The following is a 25,887-nucleotide window of genomic DNA, read 5'->3' on the forward strand; positions in this document are numbered from 1 at the left end:
TACAACTCTGGTTATGTGTGAGCGCATACAGTATTCCAGTTTAACACACATTTTACACTAATTACTACATCAGCTGTGTGAAGTGTGTCAGAGAGAAACTCTGGTTTCAAAGTCACTATTTAAATCAATGATGGACCAAGCTTTCAAGTTTTTAGCCAAAAATCACAAAAAAAAAAGAAGAAACATTGATTTTTCTTGATTGTTTTATTTGTTTGTTTGTTTTTTTATTTCAAGTTCTATTAAAGATACAGCAGTAAGAAACAATTACATTTGTATTAAAACAACAAAACAGAAAACAAAAAGCCACAGCCCAATATTTCTCAAGGATAACTCAAACAACACATCATTGCCTCCGTTTCTATTAAGACGACTCCGAGTTCAGACAGTTTCTGTGCATCTGGAATCTTCTCAGGTAGAATATGAGAGATGTAAGCTCACATTTGCACAAAACTAGACGCACACTCCAACAGGCCTCTCACTGGTACAGCAAGTGGGGTTTTTTTGAATACCAAATTCTGAAACATGCGTCGTTAAAAATGTAAAATCTTGTCATAAAATACTCCGAACAGAAACTACAACAAATGGCCCAAACGATGGATGGAGAAACATATGGTGAAAACAAAACTCATATTAATTATAATCAGTGACTACCAGCCAAAGACACAGAGTGTGTCCACACAGACTCTTAGCTGGCAGCTGGAGCAGTTGTTTCTGAGTGGACTGTGTGAAGTCGATGTGGGGGGAGGACTGAACCATTCAATAACAAGCTATGCAATATTAGGCTCTGCTGTCCTTTGTACTTTGACCGGAGTACCGCAGTCTTCATCCTGAGCAACACAACACAAACAATATCATTTAATACAGTGTTTGTAAGTTTGGCTTTTTCATCTGTTGATTAAACTTTGCACAGAAAGCAAGGAGACCTGTGTTTGCTCCCATTGGACAGCCTGGTTGTTTCACCTTAAATGGGCCACATTTGCCAGAAAAATCCAAACAGCAGAGTTGAGTAAAGAGAAAGCTGAGCAAACACGTTTCCTTTCTTTTTGTGCCAAGTTTACAAGCAATCCCACCACCATCATCATCATCTTTATTTTCTTAAACACTGATGATCATCTAAACAATGGACCAGATAAATATTTAAACCAAGGTTCCAGAAAGATTCAGTCAAAACCTCTTAATCAAACTCTACGATCTCAACATTTCAGCAGCACCTCAGTGACTTCCACTCACCTCCACTGACAGGCTGTGTATCGGCAGCGAGGTCTGGGTGTTCTGGGAGTCAGTAATGGTTGGGAAATCTAGTTCAATGTCCATTACATCATCAAGGTTGAGCTCCTCACTGGTGGGAGAAGGAGAAATACACACATCACACATGAGGACGGCCAGCAGCTGACTGACGACGTGCAGAATGTGTACGAGTGTCTTACACGACATCGAGGGTCTTGTCCTGGCCTTCCTCTGCAGGGGGGTCCCAGGCATGTAGTTTGACCTTCCACAGTTTGATCTGCTGGTCCCAGGAGCGACGACTGTACTTCCTGAACTTATTGGGAGTTTTTGGATGAACGCCTGGCTGACGCATGTGTCTGAAAACAAGAAACACGAGGTTAATGCTGACCAGTGTGTCACACACACCAGCAGCGGGCAGGCTTTACGCCGGATGTTCCACAGCACGCGTCTCTGTCGACCTACTTAGGAACTTCTTTGATGTAGCGGTCGTAGGCCAGCGTGTTCTTGCCATAGTTGATCTGTTTCTGTCGTCGTAGCAACACAGCTTCATCGGTTTCCATGTTATCTCCCTCTCTGGAGTCACAGCTGCAGCACACAGACACATTTAGTCCACATTCACATGCACGCAATACAAAAAGACACAACTCTAACATTCCTCACGACAAGAGCCCGACTTCCTTCATAATGATTTTACTCGTAAATGATTGTAAACACAAAGTTACTGTTGCGTTAAACAAGCCTGTGTTACCGTTTAATGAACAAAACTGAGTTTTTACATTAGTAATGAGTTCACAGCCCGTGACACGGCAGTTAAAGCGACGTTTGACACGTCGTGTTTCAGCCTCGCTGTCACAAGGACAGAAAACCCTCATCGTCTCATAGCAGATATGATATTTATCGCATCATATTCTGATGCTGAGCACTTTACTTTTAAAACTACATTGCACACTTGTATAGCTGCAGGTGGATATGTGGTTTGAGAAGTGAGTGTTCCATCAGTTCATGAATATTCTGAGTTTAAAGGTCTGTGAGAGAATGAGATACCTTCCAGACGAGCCAGACGAGGCCCTTCTCTCCCTCTGGGTGAATTCTGCCCCCAGTATCCTCCTCCTGTAACTGAACACAGTGCAAACAGTGAGTCTGCAATCCCAAACAGGAAGAGGGTATCTGCTTTCATGTGCTTAAAAAGACACCTGAAATGATGCAGAAACTGTTTAATTACCGCTGCATGTCTCTGTGCACGTCCCTCCTCATCTCATCGTCCTCCACCTGGCTGCCCCAGTCAGCCTGCCGACCACAGCGGGACACTGAGCCTGTGCTCTCTGGTGTAGTGAAGCTAGGAGGACAATAGCACAGGTCACACACACAGGGATGTTACTGCTACAGTTCCAGCAGATGTCGTGGCCACATGTTGGTAATGCAGTCAGTAACCTGATTTTTAGAGTGGTTCATTAGCAGAGACTGGCTTGCTTCACTCAGTTATAGTGTAGTTAGATTTTTTTTAAACACTACCATTCAAACTAAAATCATTCTAATAATTGACCAAATATTACTTTACAACCACTGTGTTATTTATTTTAATTAAAAGAACCACTCGTTTTTCTTCTGGAGCCTACACTGGAGTTTGGATGTGAACTACACAGACCAATGAAATTCTCACACATTTAACAAAGCACCTTTGAACAGAGCCATTAAAGCTGTGGGTTTTTGGTCCAGTCTGAAACATTTCCCCAACAAACGCCAAAAATCCACAAAGCTTCAGCCGCCTCGTGGCTTTTCAGTTACAAGTCCGCTGCGTTACATGTTTATCACTTTCCACATTAACTGATCTCACTCTCACCTGGGATGTCTGCGATCAGGGTGTTTGTAGCTGGAGTCGGTGTGTCCGTTCCTTCCTCTATCAATATCATCTGCCTCGCTGTTGCTCCTCAGGCTCCCATTGATCCCCCTCTTCCTGCAGTGGGACCACCGAGATGGGCCAAAGCTACACAAGAAGACACAAAACACGTGCAGATTAAAACATGCTAATTCATTCTTGTTTTGATATTAGATTTCTGCAAACACATCTCAAAAACATTCTCTTCTGTGTCAAATTAGAAAAAAAATCATGGCTGTTAAACAAAAGCAGCAAATATGTGCAAGGACTGCAAACACACGGTGGGACGCACGGCCCCACACAGGAAAACACTCATGATCGTTTCACGTCTCCGTATTCAGAAATGGCAAAGCTGCACTAACTGTTTCAAAATCCGGGAATTTCTTTTAAACCTTCTTAGACAGATTAAAGTCTAGAGAAAGTGAACTTTATTTAATAATAAATGGTTAGTTGAGTACAGTGGGTAAAACTGGAGCCATGCATTTCCTTTAATAGACAATTTCTCCCGCCAACTTCTTCCGATTGTGCGGACCATCATCCATCTGTGAGGCTTGTTTTTCCTGGAGGACTTAGGACCGCGTATTCTAATATCAGACGTTTTACTTCACGTTATAACTACAGCTGTTAACCACCTGTCACGTTTCATACACTCACTTGTGTGTTACACTTAGCATTCACAGTCCACAATGTACTCGAGTGTTAGCTTTAGCAGTTGTCTGTATTTAACCGTCACCTTTTTACCCGCACTGTTAGCTAGCATCACTGTCAGGTCCACTGTTCACGACAGACCTGCTACAGACTGCTAGCTTCTACGAGCTTAAAGAAAATAAGGTAACCATGGATACTAGCAAGAACACTGCGTGTACTAGAGTCACGCAGGTCCATCAGGTACAATAAATGTTTTTTAGCCTTCAAAATGTCCAGATCATCTTTGCAGACAAAGGTTAAGCTAATCTGACGCAGTGGTTTCCATTTAACGAACACAGACAAAGGTTTAGCCGCTAATGACAGACTGAGGCGGGAATGTAAACAGACCTTTTTTCGTGCTCGATGTTGCGATCCTCACGTCGCCGCTCTTTGGTGAAGTCAGACATGTTCTCGGGTAAAAAAAACAAGACTGCGTAGCAGGAGACTTCTTTGTGCTCAGCTGGGAACTTACAGCACTCACAGTCTGAAGATACGCGCCAACTCTGAAAGACGCGCGACCTCAAACGATCCAATTGGTCACGTGTCCGGAAGTAGGAACGGAGGAAGACCACAGCTGTCGAATATGTGCTGGGCTGAAAGGGTGTGCTCGCGCTGTATCTATGGCGTTATTTTTGTGCAAATAACGCCATGTGTATCCCCCTTTGGCAATAGTCGTGCGGCTTTCTTGTGGCCTCTGGTATACCAGCTTCTCTGAGCTGGCTCCAGGATGTTTAACTGCGGATGTGCTCGATCGACGGGTGGACAGAGAAGGGGCGGGTCTAAGGTGCTGCGCTCCGCCTTTCTTCGTCTTCTTCTTTATATGGTTTATTGGCGGTTGGCAAACAGCAAAATGATGCATTACCGCCACCAACTGGTGTGGAGTGTGGAGAAGACAAGAAAAAAAATCAAATCCTCCTGAACAGAGGCGATTTTAGCCCATTTTTGCAAAGCACCCCCAAAGATTTTTTTTACAATATTTACTGTTTGTGTGACACACTACTAAAATATAAAAAGCATTCAGTACTTGTTTGAGACATAACATTTTAACAACAAAGGTATAGATAAAAATCTAAAACTTAAAATTGTCTGTAGCCTACTGTTGTTGCCACTGTCCTGTTTGAAATGGAATGAGAGAAGTTGGTTATTTTGTCATATGTGCATGTGCCAAGATTAAACCCAGGAGCAACATTCAGGTAAAAGTGTAAAATCAAATGATCCGTCAATCAAGAATAATGTTGGATCAGTGTTTCAATATTTATATATTTTATTAGATGTTCATGTGGTTTGGTTATTTGCCTTTTGGTTGAAAGTACACTGAGAGAGGACTTTTTGTTAGTGGTCTTAATAGTATTTGTTTTTTCATATTGATGTAATCTTTTTTTTTTTACATCTAATTGAATACAATCTATTTGTGTATGATTGTCAGTCCAAAGAGGGAGAGAGGAAAGAGGGCAACGTGAGGAGAAAGTACAAGGTCAGGAAGAACCAGGTAAAAAAAACAGACAGGGAACAGTGACAGGCAAAACAGAAACTGTTAAACTGCTTGAGAGAGTTGATCACCAAAAAGTGCTAGACAGATTTGCCAACCTCAAGGTGAGGCGACATAGGTTAAAATAAAATAAAGAATCTGCAGAGCCTGCAGTAAAGATATTTTCATTCATTGTATACATTGTACCATAGGCAAAGTTGCCTCCATTTTTATAATTTTATTTATCAATATTTTGTACATTTCAAGGACTCTATTTTTGGAGTGTATTTTTATATATCTGTATTGTATTATACATACACATTAAAAATGAATCTCTGTCCAAAAAATGCACTCGGTTTACTTCTTACTCACTATGATCATCATTCATCATTTTCCCCAGTAATTAAGGTTAGGATATGTATTTTTTTTTTAACATTCCAATCCATTCTTAGTTTGCAGCATTTAAATGATGGTTTGTTACTGACTTTTGAAATAGTGTTTTGCTTTTATTTCTCAAAAATGGGGATTAAATTGTGTTAAAATCAAAGGAGCTTGCAAAGAAAAGCGTCTGGACTTCTTTAAGTTGCTTGAAGACGTTTCACCTCTCATCCAAGAAGCTTCTTCAGTTCTAAGGTCAAGCTTGACCTGGATGACTGAGAACCTTCACAGACACATTGTGTTAAAATGTACAAAACAGTGATGTCATGTTTTGTGACGAGGATCCAGGCACAGAGACTTGATGAATTTAAGAATCTTATGATTTAATAAAGAAATTTGCAGACTTACTCAGAGATTGTAAAATTATGATGACTGATAACGGAGACGAAGACAACAGACAATGAGGACAGGGAGGAACAGGGGTTTAAATGCACCAAGGAGACAGTCATAGAGAACTTGGGACAACTGGAGACATTTAAGGATGCAGAGACTGACAGACACGGGGAAGACGTCTCATCATGACAATACTTGCCTGGCTGGGCAGCTCTCTGGGTGCTCAGCACCCCCAAAGCTCTGATCCTAGAATCGACCCTGCTCCTGAACAAATGGGTCTGCCTTAACAACCAAAATACAGCCTGACAACTTTCACTTATAAATCTCCAAAAGTTGATTCTGTTCATCTGGACGTAGCATTTTCTGGGAGAAACGTTTCGTCACTCATCCAGGTGACGTCTTCAGTCTCAGCTGACTGCAGGTTTCCCCAATCTTATAAACAGGACATTTGCATAATGACTGAAACCAGCCCACTGAAGGAACAATGGGCTGTGAGGTCAGTTCGTTAATCATAATTATGCAAATTCTCATGAACATTGATCAACAACCACTGACCAAAACCCACTGATCAAAGCCCACTGATCAATGGCCATGAGTACCATTCACAGAGAGTTGGGGAATGGCTGCAATCACATCATTGTAAGATGGCGAAAGATGTACCCTTAGGCCCCTCCTCGATTCAGAGATGGTCTTTCCATCAAACGTTTCTCCCAGAAAACGCTACGTCCAGATGAACAGAATCAACTTTTGGAGATTTATTTTCCTGGATGATTGAGAATGCATCAAGACGTTTCACTTATAGAGTTCGTGCAAAATAAATCAATCAAGTCCAGCTTCACTCTCATATCGTCCAGCTTTTTGATCAGTTGTCTCCTTTCAGCATCATACTTCTGACAATGCAATAAAATGTGTTCTGTTGTTTCCTGTTCCCTACTGCAGTCACACTCCCCTGTACAGTGTTTTCCTATTAAAATAATGTGCTATTCAAACCAGTGTGTCCGAATCTAAGTCGAGATAAAACCATCTCCTCTCTCCTGCTTCGTCCTGTACGTGCTTCTCATTTCCCCCACTTTCCTTTGGATTTTGTAAAACCGCTCCACCTTCTTTCTTTCTTTCTTTCTTTCTTTCTTTCTTTCTTCTCTTTGACGCGGTTCGTTCAGAGTGCGCTCCAAATGTGTTCTCTCTCTGCTGAATCTGTGACGACCAAAGTGACGCGTATGTGAAGATTCATCTCTGAATGTGCCATTTACAAAAAGCATGTGGCAGCAGTTTAGTCCACAGAGATGTCATGTTCATATGGTGGAAGAGTTCGTAATGCTGTAGAGACACTGCATCACAATAGTTTCCCCCCATAAAAATAATTACATCTTACTGTCTTATATTTAAGTGCTGTGATCCGGTGGAACTCCATTCTGCTGATATCATTCCGGTAAAAGCTTTCCTAGTTGTGACATTAGACACATTTAATTAGATGTGCATTCACCAGAATCTCAGGAAGCTGTGACTTTACATTTTGTGACATAAGGAAAAGGACTTAGAACAATAAGGTCCTGCAGTCCCTGATTCTGATTATTAGATTTGGAGCAGACGGTCCTGTAAGGTGTTATATTACCAGTGTCATTTAACAGGTGCATCACATACCATATTCTGTTCTCCTGCCAGTTTATTTAGCAATAAATCTTTATTCCTAAATACCACATATCTGCTGTTCCACAGTGGTGGATTATGAGGGCTGAAGTTGCTTGTAGATAATTTCAGTATAATAATTATGATGAAATGAGTCTTTGTGTTTTTCTGTCACAATCACATCTTAGAAGAAAACTCGTGACCCACGGTTTCTTAAATGTTCAGTTAATGATATTAAACATAAAACGATCTGTTTAAAAAAATCTTAGCCATTTTATTTAAATGGTAACATTAATGCACTCGACAATAATGACTGTCATTCCTCTATTTATACTCTTTATTTATTATTGCTTTTCTAATGTAGTGCATTTTTCTAAATATAAGTGAAGTTAGCCTTGTTTATAGCTTTTACTGCAGTTTTGGAAAGTGGCCAGGACCAAACTGGAGTCTTCACATGCATTACATTTTTAGTAACTTAATTATGTCTATAAATTTTCCCTGAATCCAAGCAACTCTGAGGAAAGACTGGAAATGCAATAAAAACTCATTTAATCCAACATTGTTTTTATTTATGTGCACAGGAGCTGTTAAATAACAGAAATACTGATGTAAATAGTATCTAAAAAGACAAATCCAAAGCACACAGATGTTACAGTGAATGTCTGCAAACCACAGTAGCTCGGAGCATTTAAAGCCACAGAGCCCAGTGTTGTTGACTACAGCTTGTCACAGAGTTTTGTCATAGCGCTGCTGACTCAGCCTCCTGGAGACGTTGCTTTCGTAAGCTCCCCTCCTTTTCCTGGGAGGTGCTGGTGTTTACATGGATGTGCTCGTGGTGCTGGCTGGGCTCTGTACCAGTACTGGGTTCCTCTGGTTTCATACCTCAGTACCATTTGGGGTTCAAATACAAGGGAATGCAATGTTGTATTGGCCACAAGGAGACTGCCCATTTCACTAAAAAACTGGAAGAGAACTGTTCCCTTTCCATTTGAATTACTATTGTCCTTAACTTTGCAGACATCACCAAGTGTGTTCCATCTGCACACTTTGTCTGGGCAGAAAGGCTTAAAACGGGCCTGACGACTTCTCTGAAGTTTCTTGCCACAAAAAGTGTTTTTGTTTGATTTGGAGGTTGTGAGGTGTGAGTTGATTGTATTGTGTCTTGCTGAGGCCATCATCTTCATGATAGCGGTGCTACTGCATCAGGTCTATGAATGAGTATTACAATCTTCAGGACTTTTTACCAGTCTGTTGTGGCCAGTGCCATGCTGGGGCAGCAGGTGGAGGGTCGCAGTAATGCTGTGGGGACGGAGCTGGACTCCCTTAGGGTGGTGTCTGAGAGGTGGATAATACCTCCCACCCATTCCATGATGTGCTGGCTCATCACAGGAGCACGTTCAGTGAGAGGCTGATTACCCATAATGCACCACTGAACAACACAGATTGTAGCCACCTGAATTCTGTTTTCTTACCACTCACGACTCAACTGCATAATCCTAGGTATGGTGGCTGAAGAAGGACAATCAACTCTGGCCACCATTCATCTGCAGTAAGTGTAGGTTGTCAGTCCACCATTTAACTTTTATATGATGGCAGGACTGTTTATCAAAGGGAAGTGTGACGCTTAGGAGCCAGCTAGCTGACATAATGTTACCTTTTAACCACCTGTTGTTGTTATTTAGCCATCTCGTTGTCATCTGTCCAGAGAATAAAAAGCATGTTCATGCGTGTTTTTCCTGTGTTAGAGCCTTGATTTCAATTAAAGACAGGAGGCTTGAGGTGAGGAAGCAGAAGAATGAGGGGGAGCAGAGATGGAGGAAAAAACAGAAATCTATAAATCTTCAAATGTATGTTGTATAGAGCGCTTTGAGTACTCTGGGAGAGTAGAAAAGCGCTATATAAGAATCAGTCCATTTACCAAATGTTAAATTGTCATGTATAGCATTAATGAGCTATTTGCGATATTTAAATTGTAAATAAAGGCCTACTGCAGATGTGGCCGGCAACGTCAATTGGCCACTGTATTTAAAATGACGGGGAAACATTTTGAGTACAATTTAAAATATTATATATTTTAATGTTATGCATTATGTAAATTAACTTTCCTGAAAATAATAACTTACCAGTGATTTTTTTCTTTCCTTTTTTAAACGATTGTTTACATCATGATTGTGTTTTCAGGATAAATGAGGTAACAGCTGTTTAATGTGATCGCTGTTTTTATACCGTAGTTACGGTGTTACAGCCCATTACTTTAATTATGTCTGTAAGATGCGGAAGGATCCTCTCGTCGAGGCGCAAAAGTGACGCAGGCGCAAGAGTCACCAATTCGCCGCTTCATGTTTACCATAACAACTGGCGACGCTTTCTCCTGATTGGCTGCAGCTACATCCTGTCTTCACAGGCTTCTGCCATTCAGATGCTATTTTAAACGCTTCCTTCGTGGATTAACGGGAACGTCTTTAGGAAAGGCGTAAGTCAATAATAAGATAGTTGGCTTCCAGTGAGGGGAAACGTTAGCCACAGTCAAGTGCGGATAGCAGCGCTGTGTCAACGCTAACATGAAGCTAACAGCGTTTCTTCTTCTGCGGGGAAAAAGCCAGTCGGTACTCCCCAGAGAAGTTCTTCTGTTGAGCCGAGATGCCCCACAGATGGACGCTGAAACACAGTTTTGATAAGTAAGTGTACGATGGCTGGAAATAACACATCTGCTGGCCCTAACTAGCCTTTGTTGAGCTGACTGTGGTGACTCCATTAGATCATTGCCGATGTTGGAAACAGGAAGATATTAGCATGTTTTCATGTCTAGAAGAAGAGCACAGACTCATGGATACACTGAGCTTTTACACCGTCATCTTAAAAAAAGGACAAATGAAATTGGAGCATGTACCTCCTGTTGTTGGGTGGTGTTTACATTAATATCTGTCAGAAAGTTCACAGACTGACACTGAAGCAAACATGGGCGAGCACTGAGTTTGTCATGTAGACACAGCAGAGAGCAGTGTGGCTGAACCATAGTGTGATGCAGAGAAAGCAAAGAGGAAACACTTGGCATTGAGTATAGCAGGCAGCATTTTCAGATGTCAGCTGTTCATAAAATGATTGTGGAGTTCATACCTTGGTTTCATATTCACATCACTGATAAATGATTTCGAATATAGACACTCTGTGACAACAGAAATGTTGGAGAATGAATTCTGAAATAAACAGGTTTGTGCTTTGTCCTCCCACAGCTTTGTCTACTATGGATCACAACATCCCAGAGATACTGAAAGATGCTGATGTAGAGCGAGGCCTGATTGGTAATACACATACACACACACACACACACACAAACACACTCATGATTGGTGACCTGTCCAAGACGTGCTGTGATAGGCTCCAGCCCACGACCCTGATGAGGATAAGTGGAAGAGAATGGATGGATAGACTCATTACAGATTGTGAAGATAAAATATATTTTAGAAGCTACTAATAAACCAAGGGTACACAAAGAGCATTATGGAAAAGTTCCAGATGAGCTTTGTGTACTGTGTGGTATTAGTTCTGCTAAAATAAAGACCATTCAAAACAAAACAGAAGGCTCACTGTGAAAGTTTGAACCGGTCACTGTTGGCATTTTAAAGCTGACCTCACAGCTGGCTGAGCAAAACAAGAAACAAGTTTTTATAAATTATTGTAAAAGTTTCTCATCGTGTGCACATGTACCTGCAGCTGTAGATGCTGCTCTCCTCCAGCGTGCACTCCACTCCTCCTCAGGCTGCAGCAGAGAGCTCAGCTCTGCTCCTCAGGCCTGAAGCACATCAGCTGCTCTGCTCCACAGTTCACTTTTTATCTGCTTGGATTAATTCTCCACACTGTGGCCTCTCTGCCCAGTTTAGCTGTGGTTTCCCCCACTGGTCTGCACAGCTGTGTGCCTGTAATCCACTCAGCATTTCCTCATTAGTCGCCACGTTAATGATAACACATGGCTAATGTGGCTGTCGGATAACTGCTAATAATGAAATGGCTAATGTTAGCGTGCAGGTTAGCATTTATGAGAACTGTCCAATACTTTAATGCAGCTGAAATTAAAACTTTGCTGACCTTTGAGTTGTGAACATTAGCTGTTAATGAGGGCTGGAGCTGTAAGCTCGTCTATTTGAGGCAGAGACAGCTCTGTTTGTATCCACACTGCTGCAAATGAGTATTTAAGTTTAATATTAAGTTTAATATTGATTAATACGACCCTAGAATGTAAGCAACAAATGTATAAATGCTTTTGTAATTGATTCCAACCTGCTTTACACCGCTGCAGTTACAACAAGCAGCACAAAGAGCCCTGTTTAAAATGAATTTCAGATCGCTCTGCTGAGCTTGGGGGTGGCTGTAGCTCAGGTGGCAGAGCAGGTCAGCCACTAAACAGAAGGTCGGTGGTTCGATCCCAGGCTGCCTCCTGACTGCATACCAAATATCCTTGGGCAAGATACTAACCCCATATTTGCCTACTGGTGGTGGTCAGAGGGCCCGGTGGCGCCTGTGTCCGGAAGCCTCGCCTCTGTCAGTGTGCCCCAGGGCAGCTGTGGCTACAATGTAGCTGCCATCACCAGTGTGTGAATGTGTGTGTGAATGGGTGAATGACTGAATGTAGTGTGAAGCGCTTTGGGGTCTAGAAAAGCGCTATACAAATGCAGGCCATTTACCATTCCCCGTGTCTGCATTATTAGACAGTGGCACAGTAACCTTTAATGTTCTAGTTTAGATTTTACAGCTTAACTGTGCAGTCAGACAAACAGGATCACTGAGACCACACTGAGCAATGAAATGATGAACTAATTTCCTCATTCGTAAAGTGTCAGAGAGCCAATTCATTGCAGTTTTGATTTCAAAAACACTGAAATGTCAGGAAGTTGCAAGTTTGCTATTGTGTGTTGTTAATATGAGCACTTTTACAGTAGCATTTAATGTCAGCTCAGCATTATGAATGGGCCGACTCTGTGAACAGTAATACAGAATCACATCAAATGTCTCTGCAGAGGGTTTAAACACAGACTCATCATTCGTTGGTCTCAATGAGGCTCTGGACATAGTGGAAACATCTCAGTGAACATCAGGCTAAAATGGTTTTAATGCATGAAAACTAAACTAAACTTATTGTAAAGTGACATTTTAGATCTAACCTGTAGACTGATTTGTAATCTGATTACATCTGATATTCAGTCATTGAATGCTGTCAGCATTTTGGTCTGGAATCTTAATGGAGACGTGGGCTGTCTCCAGACCTCAGTCCGATCTGTGGAGCGAGCTGAAGCTGGAGCTGAAGAGGAGAAGGCCAACGGTGCTGCTGAGATATGTGCAAACCTGGTCACCATCTGAAAGGAACGTCTGTGCTGTTCTCCACCAAATACTGAGTCATCGTTTGCTCGGGGATCAAATACTTATTTCACTCAATGACATGAAAAGTTCATTTAGAACTTTTATGTAACATGTTTTTCATTTTTGTTGGTTTATGAAATGAATTAGATTGTTTATTTCTTTGTAATGAGCCAACTTATAAACTCACCAGTGGGTGTGAAGTAACCTGTAATTATTATATGACATGGCCAGTCTGTGGCCACATGCATAAAACATGATTAGGCCTAACAGGGACACCTCGGCCTCTGTATTCAACATGACAAGGCAACGTTACAGCTTTCAAAGAAATGGTGCCTGCACGAGAGTGCATCAGTTTATTGGAAGATGTATTAACACTCTAACTAAACTATATGTACAGTAATATATATATATGTTATATATATATTACTGTACCTTGAACATATTACATGAACCAATGAAATGTGAGGGATTTTGAGCAGGATGAGCTACGGCTGATCATTCATTGTTGTTGTTTCTTTCAGGAGTTTCACTTCCTGTTTGCTAAACAGAGGATCTGAGTGCAAATGGTATGATTTATATATGCAGCACAACATATTGTTTTTCTGTCCAATAGTACGGCACAATTTCTACTAAGCTGATTGATCAATAAACATTAATCCTCCACTGTCTGTGTGAACATAGCTTCTCCCATTTCAGTCTTTTGATTTGATTTCTTTATGTTTGGAGTGAGACCTTGTAGTTTTTCAAAGGTTTTCTTCGGACTGTTTATGTTAAGCCACTTCACACTGACCTCTGCATCATCCCGTTCAGGTTGCTGATTACAGATGTTCATGTCTCGTTCCTTGCAGCAAGCTGAGGTGTTAATCAGGAGCAGCTTTAACCCCAGTCTGAAGTGGTTCTTCCGGAGTCACAGTCAGGATCAGGAAGAGAAGAACTTTGTAGTGGCTCACAACCTGGTGTCCCGCTCCTCTGAGCGCCTGCTGCGTCTGCAGCAAGCGCTTCTTTCTGTGGCGCCTCAGTGGCAGCTGGTGGGCAGTGCACAGCTGTCTCAGGTGAATTTATACAGTTTGCAGTGTAACTGGATTGTGATCGGTGTGAGGAGAAGAACACGAGTGAATGAAAGCTCTCGTAGTGCAGCTTAATCTCTTCAAAGATTATATCCTCAAAATTCTGACTCTTTGCCATTTTGGGATGAGGTCATAATATTGAGCATTGGAACAAACATCGATCTTGTTATAACTGAGTTCATAATCTCCTCTCCTCACTCCCACCTCCTCCCCCGTCTCATCAGGCCTGTTTTAAAGGAATGCCAGATGAAGCTGGGGTTCTTCTCCTGCCCTCCTCATCCTCCCTGCAGGGTAAATACAGAGCTCAGTGGAGACTCCTGGAGCAGCGATCCCTGCTGATTTTTATACACGAGTACACGAGGAGGGCTCGCCTAGCAGCCGTTTACATATCCAGTGTGAGCAGACTGTTGGAACATCATCAGCAACACCTTGCACCTCAGCAGGTTAGGCCGAGCTCTCAGCACTGTGATTATTGAAATGACTGTGTGATCTAAAGCTTACTGAGCACTGTGTCATATAGTCACACGCTGCACATCACACTGTGCCAGAGGCTACCAGAGGGAACTGTCTTCACATGCACCTTCACTGGGTGATGTAAGGAAAAGTCTGTAACAGATCACAGAAGTCCGCCACAACCCTTAGTTGGATAATTGTTAAAAATGGTTGCAGGAATGCTTCTGTAACGTCGAACATTTGACATTTTTGTCAAAGAGTTTTAGATTTCTGTATCGCCACCAGTGCCTGTTCACACAGTCATTCTGCTCTCTTTTCCAGACCCCGTCAACTTGGTCTTCATGCAGGCTCGATCTGGGTTCACTGAGTCAAGAACTCAGGGTTCATCTCAATCACTGGTCTTGCCTGTTTTCCAAAGTCCAGTCTGACCACTTCTTGAGACGTGCTGCTGGTCGACATACCAGGCTACTGCTAAAGATCAAGGAATCTCTGGACTTACTTGGTCTGCAGGCTCTGGTTTTGATGGAGCACTATGTCCAAGCAATCCTGTCCTCTGTATTCCAGACTGACTTGGACTCTGTACCAAAAGAAGTCTTGGAGGATATTTTAACAGGGACTTATCATTATAACCAGGTTGTTGATGAACAGAGAGGTCAGCACAGCGCCTCCAAGCTAAAGACTGCAGTAATGCAGCAGGCACGTTTTTCCACATTGGATTCCAGTCTTCCAAGGATCAAAAGCCATCACCCTTCTCCTTTCTCAGTCAAAGAGTTAATGATGATTTTAGCAAGCTATCATGCAGAAATGGCAGCCAAGCAGCTGCACTACTGGGCTTCAGAGCCGCCCTGTTACTTCTGTCAGATCCACAGCAACCATGAGACTTGCACGTGTGCTCAAAACTCCACAAGTCTCAGCTGTGGGATTTCCACATTGAGATCTGAGTGGACCTGGGAGCAGCTACATTGTACATATCTAATTTCCTCTCCTCTTTTAAGTCGTCCCACCCTCCAGATCTCTTGCCAAAATAAAAATACAACACCTCCTGTTTACACGCCTGATGTCCATTTGAACAAGCCAGTCTTGGAAAATCGTCCCTCTGTTTCAGCCAATCCCACAGACACAGAACATAAAGAAGAGAACTCTGAAAAAGAACAAAGAACAAAATGCACGTCCCATTCTGCTTTTACTCAGACCGGTGTAGAAGCTTTGGACTTGGTTCAACCTGATCCGACACGTTTAGAAAGCGGCGCGCTTCTGCAGACAGCTTCACCTTTGTTAATGAGCTCCCAACATCTCCGAGGCATGCCACCGTCAAGGATTTGCCAACTTCAGCATTCCTCAGCAGAGCTGCTTTTTCAGGTGTTTGTTTCGTCCAGTGATCTGCTGGCTCCACTGGTTTCACACACACCCACACCAGAGAGACTCAATGAACAGCCGCTTCAAACCCCAGTAACAGACGTGGTAAATGGGAAGGTTGACTCAACGATCTTGAGTGCTCGATTACCAAATACACCCGATCCAGTGGAATTAGATAGAGAGAGCTCAAAACTGAACAAAGACCAAAACGTGGAGAGAATTCAACAGGAATGGGCTGAACTGGAAATAACTGTGCCAGATCCCACCAGCAGGTATGGTCACACCATTGTTACCACCTACCAATGTTACTGGTAGTGTTTCTGCATGCGTCCGCGTCATTCTTTGTAGGGATATTGAGTCATATCTGCCTTACATGCTGGGCCAGACCTCTACTTTATTGTTAGAAGCAGACTATGACTCGTACAAGTGTGGTGTTTATTGTAAACATATAGAAAGTGCTGTATGAAGATGTGTCACATTTGATCTCTGACCTCTTCGTCAATAGAGGTGGGAATCACCATACATCCCACGATACGATATTATCACAATACTTAAAGCACGATATGATATTATTGCAATTTTTTAAAATATTTTGCGATATTCATTTTATCTAATATCAAAGTCTCACACTCAGTCTTTCTCTCATTTCAGTTTGATTGTTGACAAACTGAACGGTTTGTATTACAGTCTAGTCCAACTTAACTGAATCAACCATCTGGTACAATTATAGCTATTCTGAACTATGCAATTTATGAAAACTATGCAGCCCCTTCAGCAACTGAAGAATTTGAAAGTAAATTAAAACAAAATATAATTTTACATTAAATAAAAAAGTTTTAAACTTAATTAAAATAAAACATGTCTTAAATTAAAATAAATAAACTGTCATGTTTATTGCTGCCATAAAAAAAGTTAAACACATTTGGACAGTGAAGGAATGTCAGGATTCTTGCTCAGAAAAAGGATCAACATGCTCTGAAGTCAGAGCACAAAAACCTTTTTGTAACAAAATATCGATTTCTGCTGTCCCTGTATCAATACATTATTAGCAAACAAAATATCACCATGCTACACAGTATCGATTTTTCCCCCACCCCTATTCGTCAAGGTCAATAAATTGATCTAAAGATCAAAGTAGTAATAATGCTATATAGAACTGCTTTCTTACCGCCTGTTTGTATAAATGATACATGGCAGGTTCTAAATAGCAAGTTACTTTGTTCCTTTGACGTCTTCTTCAAGGTCAATAAGGTTCAACTTTAATTAGTTTAAATTTTTCATAAAATTAACAACAATGAAAACATGATCTGCATTTATGGGGATTCTAAATATCACTCTACAGTTTCCAGTATGTTTACACTCAGGTCTAATTTCTGCCACATCTTTCAAGTTGACCCCAGAATGTGTTATTTTAAAGAAAGTGTTGTTAATAGAAATGGAATGAACTGCCTTGTTAGTCAGAAATATGCTGTTATATCCTGATCGATCATTCGGGGAATATTTTGAAGTTCATGTAATGATGAAGTTAGTGCTGTTTTGCCACATGCATGAATTTGCACAATTTTCTTGCTTTGAAGTAAGATTGACAAAGTAAACCATGAAACAAAGACGGAAAGCAGTTTTTTCCTGACAGGAGTTGTTTTTTTGTTCTTCCCAGTTCTTATGTTGTCCCTGTTGGGCATTCCCAAACTAATGATTATAGTAAGCTGGACAACTGCAGGTGGAGGACAGTCGCACACAGTCTATCTGATAATATCATACATTCATTCCGATTCGTACTGTCTTGAAAGCGACGCATTAAAAATGCAGACTCGGGCCAAGAAACACTGAAACACTGTTTCTGAAAAAATGATCATTCAGGCATGAAACCAACACCTTCAGATGGTGTAGGATTCATGGAAATGATTGCATGTTCATAAGCTACTACAGTGTTTCTATCACAGGATGGTTAAACACTAAGAGGTGATTTGTATCTTTCAGATCAGAGAAGGAGGAGATGTTTGAAGCAGACACAAAGACACTGGAGCCGGACCTTGTTTGCTGGTCTCACTCAGTCCAGTGGTTAGACCTGGGTGAGTCTCTGGTCTTTGCGGATCTGCTTGAACAGTATCATACCCTGCTGAGGGCTTTCTGCAGCAGAGCCCTGTGGCTGCAACTACAAGTCCCTGTAGCAGGACACACTGCAGGAAGCCTCAACCTCCAGGAGCACCACAGGGGTTTCCAAGTCATCCACCGGCTGTGTCAGGCTTCAGACACGGGTAAGAACATGGCCTCAGCAGCCACTGTGCCCACTGTCTGATGATAGCAGACATGTGGATACATAAAGTACAGTCCAGGCTGAGCGTGTAGTGCTGTAATGTTGTACACTGCTTTCCTTGTTACGTTTGCTTTGCTGCTTTGTCTACAGCAGCTGTTTTGTGTAACCTCTTCATATTTTGTCTTTCTTTGGAATGGACACATCTCTGCTGCCTGTTGTCTTATCCGTGTTTGTGATTGGTCACATTAATCTATGAGCACATTCACATGAAAGTGGGGGCAGCACCTTTGATAACTGATGCTGATAACCATCTTTGTGTGACTGCTTTGCCTAAACTTGGAGTCAGTGTACAGAAGATCTTTCATTTATCAGTTATGTTAAATATTTATGAAACTCTGGGAAAGGCTCTCACATACTCTGAGACTTAATGATGATCTGCACAATCTGAGTGCCTGATCGTTGTGTTTGCTTCTGGCACACATTTGGACCTGATGGATGGGGATGCAGTGTGTTATCCCACAGCCTCTCATCAGTAATGATCACAGCATGTGCTGTCAGAAGGAGCTGGGGGAGCTGCACATGGTTGCTGGTAGGAAGCTTCTCTCTCAGGTTAACAGCAAAAACTCAGAGAGCAGCTCGACTGCAAAACTCTTTGAAAGGAGAAAAGCGAGCATATGAATTTGTGTTGTGTGTGACACTCCTTGTTGTGTGTTGTAGGTCAAGTTCCAAAGGAGAGTGAAGTCATGCTGGAGGACCTGAGTCTGTGTGTGTTACTGGTTACTGCACATGCTCAGTGGGACTATGGTTAGTGCGCTTAGACTCACACACTGATCGGTCTGCTGCTCTGACCTTACATATCACGTTTTTACATATATGTCGTTTTTGTTTTAGACACGGTGTGATGTCATCAGCCTTGATTCCATATTTGATTGGCCAGAGCTTTAAGAACTCTAATACACACCAAGTTATTTTTAAATCATGTTTTACTTCATTTTTAACAACAGTTGATAAATATAAAGTATATCATGGTGTTTTTTTATTCCTCAGCAACAATAAATAACATCGGAAATCGCTCGTCTATATAAAGAATAACATTATCTGCAGACTGACTTCGAGCTGAATCGCTGTCCCATGCTGTGCTTCTGCTTCGTCGTCTCTCCTCAGAATTGTGCCGAACTTTAGGTTCAACCCTGACAGATAAATGTTTGATAAATCAAAGAAGCTCGTTTGTGGTGACATCATCTGAAAATGTGACAACGTCAGCAACAATGGGGCGTTTCCTTCTGCTGCTGCCACCCCTCCTGTCTTCTCTGCGCTGCCATCAGTCACACAGCGGAGCCTCAGGTAAACGTTCCACCAGCAGCACTCTAACCAAACCCAATGACATCAACTCATATCTCCAAAAGTTGATTCTGTTCATCTGGACGTAGCGTTTAGTGGGAGAAACGTTTCGTCACATCCAGGTGACGTCTTCAGTCTCAGCTGACTGCAGGTTTCAATCTTATAAACAGGACATTTGCATAATGACTGAAACCAGCCCACTGAAGGAACAATGGGCTGTGAGGTCAGTTCCTTAATCATAATTATGCAAATTCTCATGACCCTTGATCAACAACCACTGATCAACAACCACTGATCAGTGGGTCAGTGGGCTTTGATTGGTTGTCTCTCTTTAATATTGCAGAGTCTTTGCCTGTTTTTTCTTTTTTAAAAACAGTTTCTACACAAAATAATAATAAAATTGACTTGATCCCCGTTGTGTCTGTCTCCCCTCCACAGGTCCCTTCAGCCTCTTCCCCTGCACTCTGCAGAGGCAGACTGTTAGTTTGGTGCTGGCCTCTGTGCAGCTGCCTACTGTATGGGTGATGTCCAAGGCACACCAGTTCCTCTCCTCCTGGAGTCTCAATAAGTTCCTGCTTATTACACAGGGGGACCTCACAGTAGGTTACTCATATATTACAACCAGAACACTTGTTCTGTAGAGCTGGGTGATCAGAGGCTGTTTCATAAACACGATGCAGTGAACTCGGATCATATTCACACCACTTTGTACTAACACTGCAGTATAAACAATGCAAAGCGTGATGTACTGTGAGCTTCTAATGGCTGTCTTTGGTGCTGTACTTATTTGTGGCCCAAAGTTCATTTCATTTATTTCACTTTGCTTCATATTTATGTATTAAGGATTTCAAACGTTTCGAATAAAAAAAACAAATTAGTTTGAGCAGTGGTGCCGTAACGTTTGGATACAGTTCATCTTTAATCAGGTTCATCTTTAAGCTCAGTGTCAGTTTAAATGTGTTTTTGTGTCTGCAGGTGATGAGGGAGTCATTCGAGGCGATGGTGCATCAGACCAAATCACTAGTGATGAATTCACACAGTGACCAGCAGTCTGCTCTACACACCCACAGCCAGCTCCTCCTGCAGCAGCAGCTGGAAACGTTGGAGCGTGCTCGGTCTGCTCTGCAGGTGAGCTGTCTGCTTTCTCCTCACAGCCACGTCAGAAAGCTTCACTGCTGCTGTGCAGACGGGTGAACTGTGTGTTTAGTGTTGCTGAGGGTCATATACCAGGACTACAGAGCCACACACGACTCCCTAACCACATCTAACCAGTAATGTTGATGTCGTCACTGTCCGTCAGACCTTCTCTTCTGTGATGCTGAGGACATTCTCCAGTGACTGCAAGCAGAGGTCAGGAGAGATCTTTGAACACACCATGCCTCCTGCTGTACACTGGAAGCCCAGCCACAGGACAGGTACTCGTATCTGACCGTATGACTTCAGTTTACCTCAGTGTTTTATGTAGATTTATGTTGGAGGTAAGAAACTCCTTTGAGCACTTAGTGACCGTGTGAATAATAACTCCATTTCACGGGAAACCAGAAAACCAGAAGCAGAGTCTTAAAAGGTGGCTGTAAGGTTTGGGTGAGAGGGAAGCTGACAGAGAAGTGTGGAGAACAACTATATACTATATAAATAATATACCTGTCAGTAGAGGAAGAGGAGTTTCAGAGTAGTGGAAAACTTACAGAGACGGAGACAAAGCACAAACTGAAAGACAGAGAAGTTATGAACAGATTTGAATAAAGACCACATTGTTCTGGTTCAGGTTATCAGGTGATCTGGTGATCAGGTGTTCAGGTGTTCAGGTGATCAGGTGATCAGGTGATCTGGTGATCTGGTGATCAGGTGTGGATCTTTAAGGAATGGTTTAAGTACAGCAGCCTTTGAAGCCAGTGATGTCTGATGGGCTCTTACAAAGTGAAACAAAGTGAAGTTGTTTTGTAGGTTTTATGAATTCTGAGCATAAAAACTGCAGCAAACAGCAACACATTACTAAACACGCTGTAACTGTTCAATGAAGAAGTTATTGAGGGGTTACTTTTATTCGGCTAAACTCATCAGGGTTCGGTTTAAAAATCGATTTTAGTTTCAATAAAGTGATCCATTCATTAAGTCCTGAATCCATTTTTAAATATAAATGTATTTTTGTCAGAAACACCAGAATCTCAGGTTAAAGCTCACAAAACTATTTCAACAACCATCAAACAGCTAAAACAGCAAATGAGAGCAGCTAACAGAGTCCGCACAGAAACACAGCGTGGATCGTTCACCCGACGGCACGGACACGCCGTCGGGTGAACGTCGACGTCTCACAGATTCTGACGCTGCAGGTTTCATCACTCAACACTCCAACAGCAAAGCCTCATTTCTGCTGTTAAACATCGAACAAATGTAAACTTTTACAAATGATGCTAAATAACAAACTCTCAGCTGTGTCTGTGATCAAACCTCTAACTTTGCTCTGCTTCACTTCAGCATCAGGTCAGGTTCACTTATCTGCTATAAAAAGCCAGGAAATCTGCTCCATGTTTTTCTCCTCAGTTACTTTGGCACAAAGACATCTGCAGTGATGATCACACCTGTGATGAAGTCTCACAGTGTCAGCTTTGTGTTTATACACAGATAGTTACACCGAGTTTGTAATTGCACATCAATATTCAAATAATTTGTCATTTACCAGCTTTAGAGTTCTTTCAACAGTACAATAAATGATCATTATAATATTTCTATCAGCCCTGCTGATCAGTGCTTTCAGACTAAGCCAGGAAAATACTCATGACTGTTAAAGTGTTTAAATGTTTTCATTTGGATTAACACTCAGTACTATGTGACTGTAATACAGTAAATGTAGTTTTCCTGTGAGAGAACAGGTGTGTGACCCTGTGCATCACCGCTGCAGTGCAGCAGGTTCGAGTCTCACTCCTGGCTCTTTGCTGTGTGTCTGTCTTCACTGCGCCAACACTTCCTGATCTTTGTCACTAACAGCTGCAGGTTGGACTTCCAGTCTGTTCCTTCCACAGTGACGGATCCACGCATGTATTATGAACAGAACACCAGCTGTCATGTTTGCAGCTACAGCGTGTAGTCAGTGTCATTGCTTATGAATGCTTTTATATTCACACCAACCACACTGAAAATAAATGACTGCTGTAATATTTCAGCAGCATCTCAGTTCAACAGAAGCTAAAAGTTTGTATTTCAGTTGCATCGCGACTCTTCATTTTCTCTCTAAATGGCCTTTTTTGTTTTACGCTGTGTTTCCAAAGGTTTTCCCAACAGTCCCAGTGAATATGCATCTCTGGCAGCTCAAACTGTGATTGGTCAAGTGTTAGAGGGCGTGGCTCCTCTGTCTGACGATGCACGAGTCCAAGCATTGAGTATAACGATGACGGCGTTCATGGAGGCGTGGATGGAGCACATCCTGAGACAGAAGATCAAGTTCAGGTGTGTTTTAGAGCACAGACTGTGTTAGCCAACAAACTGATGACATGTCATTAGAAACAGCAGTTTGGTGCGTGTGACTCTTCACTCACACGTCACATAAACACAAACCATCTCCAGATGTTGACAAATGTCCTTCTGCTCTTTGTTTTTAGCGTGCAGGGCGCTCTTCAGCTGAAGCAAGACTTTGACTCTATTAGAGAAATGATCCAGTCCGACCAGTATGGTCTGTCAGCTGAGCTCCACCAGCAGCTGCTCAGCCTCCGGTATCACCATCTGCCTTTTTCTCTTATTCATTGTCATCTTCATCTCTTCATCTTAAATCTCTTGATTATTAACTAATCAAACCAGTAACAAATATCCAAAACCAGCCCAAACGAGCCTACGTGTTCAATTCAATTTTATTTATATTGCACCAAATCACAGCAGCAGTCGCCTCAAGGTGCTTTATGAAAGCTTAGCAGCTGTACATACTCCACATATCTGAGACCACTGCTTTACTGTGAGCTTCAGACTGTGGAAGCTGTCATCTTTCTAGTCTTACTGACCACCGAACGTCACATTTTTCCATCTGCAATTTTAAATCACCAATCAATCACACAGTCAGTAAATATGCAACTTATAAAGTTACGTTGAAACCAAGCACACCATTGTTTTTCTTGTGACATTACCAATAAGTTTGATGTGTCACATGACCCTCTTCCTATTGAAAAAACAAAAGTTGTATCCAAGATGGCCGACTTCTAAATGGTCACCATGGTCACCACCCATCTTGAGGAGTTTGACCCTCACATATACTAATGTGCCACAAACAGGACTTTAATATCACCAACCATTCCCATGTTATTACACTGTATCCATAGAAACGGCCCACCCTGTATATAAGTCACTTTGACGTGATGTCAGAGTGGGACGTTCCTCAGTGCTCTCTCTGTCTGCAGGGTTTTTCAGCAGGTGGACTCAGCAGTGGTGTGTCTGCTCCAGCAGCCGCAGGCTAAACCGTACGTGCAGCCTCGATCCTGGGAGCCGTTCACTCGCTGCTGTAAGTGTCACATCAGTCTGCAGCGTTCAAATGTGCCATGTGACATTTCAGAGGCGCGTTGGGCTGTGAGAAAGAGCACAAATGTTTTTGTCCTTCATCAACCAAACACAGTGTTCTGTTAGGATTCACAGGCCTGCTGCTGTGTTGTTGCTGTTCATGTGACAAATACAATGAGAGGCGGTGGTGATGAGCCTGCTATAATTCTCCAGGTCCGGCTGACAGAAACAGGGACAGCACTGATGCTGCTGTGGGGAGCAGCATAGCCAACCTGAGGTGCATGGAGGGCGAGGACCTGCCTCAGTCTGATTCCTCATACACGCCTACCGACCTCCCTCCAGTAGACCCATCGACCCCCGCAGAGCCATACCTCGCTCCAAGGTACAGTTCTCCCATTCTCTCTACGGAGGTAGTGCAGAGATTCATCATTTGTTTGACACATTAATGGGCCTGATGCACACGTCTCCCCTTAAAGTCGCTCCCAGTTAAGAAGTGTTTCCTTTGTGCTCACAGCCTGGTGCTGGGCGCAGCTCAGCAGGACTGGTTAGACCTGAGGATTCAGACCAGTGCCCGTCGCTGGAGGCTGCCCTGCCTGTCCCACTCTGAACACTGAACACACACAGACACACACTTTGATTCAGTAGCAACATTTGAAGGAATGTAAATGTAATGTAAATACATAAAAATAATGATTTTATTTTTGATAAATAGACATGAGGGAGGCACCATGAAGCAGGTACAACAACAAACCCCAGTCAGACACAATGGGAATCACAACACTGGTTAGAACTTCACGCTCACATATGTTTGAAATGTGTCAAATGAATGAAATGATAATTAATTTAAAAACAAAATGCTCTTATTTTCAGAAATATTTCTTTTACCTCTGTTTTATAAACCTGAATAAATCAGTTTGTGTTTGCATGTTTATGTGTTTTCAGTTTTCAGTTTTATTTGTCATATGCAAGTTAGCACAGGGTCAACATTGCAATGAAATGTGTTTGACGAGCAGCAGTCACTCAGCAGCATGATACAGTAGGAGAAAATATAATAAAATAAAATAATAAAAAATATAAAAATAGTAAAGAGCAAAATATTAGAGACGTGGTAAAAGAGAAAAGATGACTAAATATATGTGTATCTATAAATATAAATATATGTACACTAGTGATTAAATAAGAAAATCTTGAAAAGAAATATGACGGGAGGGCAGATGGGATATTGCACAGGAATGAGCAGCAGAAAATTACAGTATTGCACTTTAAATATAAATATCAATGACAATAAAGTGGAGTGACCAGTGCAGATTAAACACTTGTGAAGCTGCAGCTTCTGAGTGTGTTGTGTGTGTGTTTAAGTGTTGTGGTTGAGGTGTTGTATGGTTGGAGGTAGAAACTGTTTTTAAGTCTTGTAGTCCGAGCAGACAGACTCCTGTAACGTCTGCCAGACGGTAACAAGGAGAACAGCTGATGTGCTGCTGTGGTCCTTGATGATGCTGTGAGCTTTACGGAGGCATCGCTGGAGATAAATGTCTGAATGGCAGGAAGCCTCGTGCCAGTGATGTGCTCTGCTGCCTTCACCCTCTGTAGTGATTTACGGCTGCTGGCAGAGCAGCTTCGTACCAAACTGTGATGCAGCTCGTCAGCAAGCTCTCGACTGCACACCTGTAGAAATTTGAGGTGATGTTGGCGTTCATGTGCTCGTGCTTCTTTTCGTTGCTGTTGTTAGTTTATCAGACTGGAACTGGACTAAGTGCACCATGAAAACCATTTGATGCTTCTTATCTCATTCAGTTGAATTCATTTCTGTGCTTTATGACTTTATTTCAATAGTTCAAACTCCCAAAAGTTTGAACTGCAGAACAACAAACAAAGGACCTGAAGACAGAAGCAAATGTTACACTGTGTTATAAAAGTGATT

The 25,887-nt window shown here is 42.1% G+C and overlaps 2 protein-coding genes across 3 annotated transcripts; one reads left to right on the forward strand and one right to left on the reverse strand.

Moving 5' to 3' along the window:
- Positions 1-189: 189 nt before the first annotated feature.
- Positions 190-4,572, reverse strand: slbp (stem-loop histone mRNA binding protein). Its single transcript, XM_006803661.2, has 8 exons — positions 4,139-4,572; positions 3,068-3,211; positions 2,450-2,563; positions 2,272-2,343; positions 1,690-1,812; positions 1,428-1,583; positions 1,231-1,339; positions 190-827 (listed from the first exon to the last, which is right to left on the reverse strand). Exons 1-8 carry the CDS (start codon positions 4,195-4,197, stop codon positions 768-770), a joined length of 837 nt encoding a protein of 278 aa, XP_006803724.2. The 5' UTR covers positions 4,198-4,572; the 3' UTR covers positions 190-767.
- A 5,430-nt stretch (positions 4,573-10,002) lies between these two features.
- Positions 10,003-24,864, forward strand: ccdc142 (coiled-coil domain containing 142). 2 transcript variants are annotated; one of them, XM_087845689.1, is made up of 17 exons: positions 10,003-10,333; positions 10,889-10,957; positions 13,532-13,576; positions 13,859-14,062; positions 14,302-14,520; positions 14,852-16,158; positions 17,867-18,144; positions 18,861-18,947; positions 19,308-19,487; positions 19,923-20,083; positions 20,460-20,612; positions 20,785-20,899; positions 22,754-22,931; positions 23,084-23,194; positions 23,870-23,970; positions 24,180-24,348; positions 24,481-24,864. In XM_087845689.1, the coding sequence occupies exons 3-17, from the start codon at positions 13,574-13,576 to the stop codon at positions 24,578-24,580; spliced, it is 3,366 nt and encodes a 1,121-aa protein (XP_087701815.1). In that variant the 5' UTR covers positions 10,003-10,333; positions 10,889-10,957; positions 13,532-13,573; the 3' UTR covers positions 24,581-24,864. The 2 variants fall into 2 exon arrangements, with proteins under 2 accessions (XP_087701815.1, XP_087701809.1); XM_087845683.1 differs by lacking the exons at positions 10,003-10,333; positions 10,889-10,957; positions 13,532-13,576 and having other exon boundaries at positions 13,835-14,062.
- Positions 24,865-25,887: the final 1,023 nt, after the last annotated feature.

Source organism: Neolamprologus brichardi, chromosome 2 (assembly GCF_056152115.1).
Source record: "Neolamprologus brichardi isolate AB-2024 chromosome 2, ASM5615211v1, whole genome shotgun sequence".
In the NCBI taxonomy this organism is placed as follows: Eukaryota; Metazoa; Chordata; class Actinopteri; order Cichliformes; family Cichlidae; genus Neolamprologus; species Neolamprologus brichardi.

Excerpts from the sequence above, each read along its gene's own strand:
- slbp (XM_006803661.2), bottom strand. The coding sequence starts at position 4,197 with ATGTCTGACTTCACCAAAGAGCGGCGACGTGAGGATCGCAACATCGAG. Across the intron at positions 2,344-2,449 it reads GTGCACAGAGACATGCAGCG|TTACAGGAGGAGGATACTGG; the intron begins GTAATTAAACAG and ends CACTGTGTTCAG. Across the intron at positions 1,584-1,689 it reads TACATCAAAGAAGTTCCTAA|ACACATGCGTCAGCCAGGCG; the intron begins GTAGGTCGACAG and ends TCTTGTTTTCAG.
- ccdc142 (XM_087845683.1), top strand. The coding sequence starts at position 13,835 with ATGTTCATGTCTCGTTCCTTGCAGCAAGCTGAGGTGTTAATCAGGAGC. Across the intron at positions 20,900-22,753 it reads GAAGCCCAGCCACAGGACAG|GTTTTCCCAACAGTCCCAGT; the intron begins GTACTCGTATCT and ends GTGTTTCCAAAG. Across the intron at positions 24,349-24,480 it reads GAGCCATACCTCGCTCCAAG|CCTGGTGCTGGGCGCAGCTC; the intron begins GTACAGTTCTCC and ends TTGTGCTCACAG.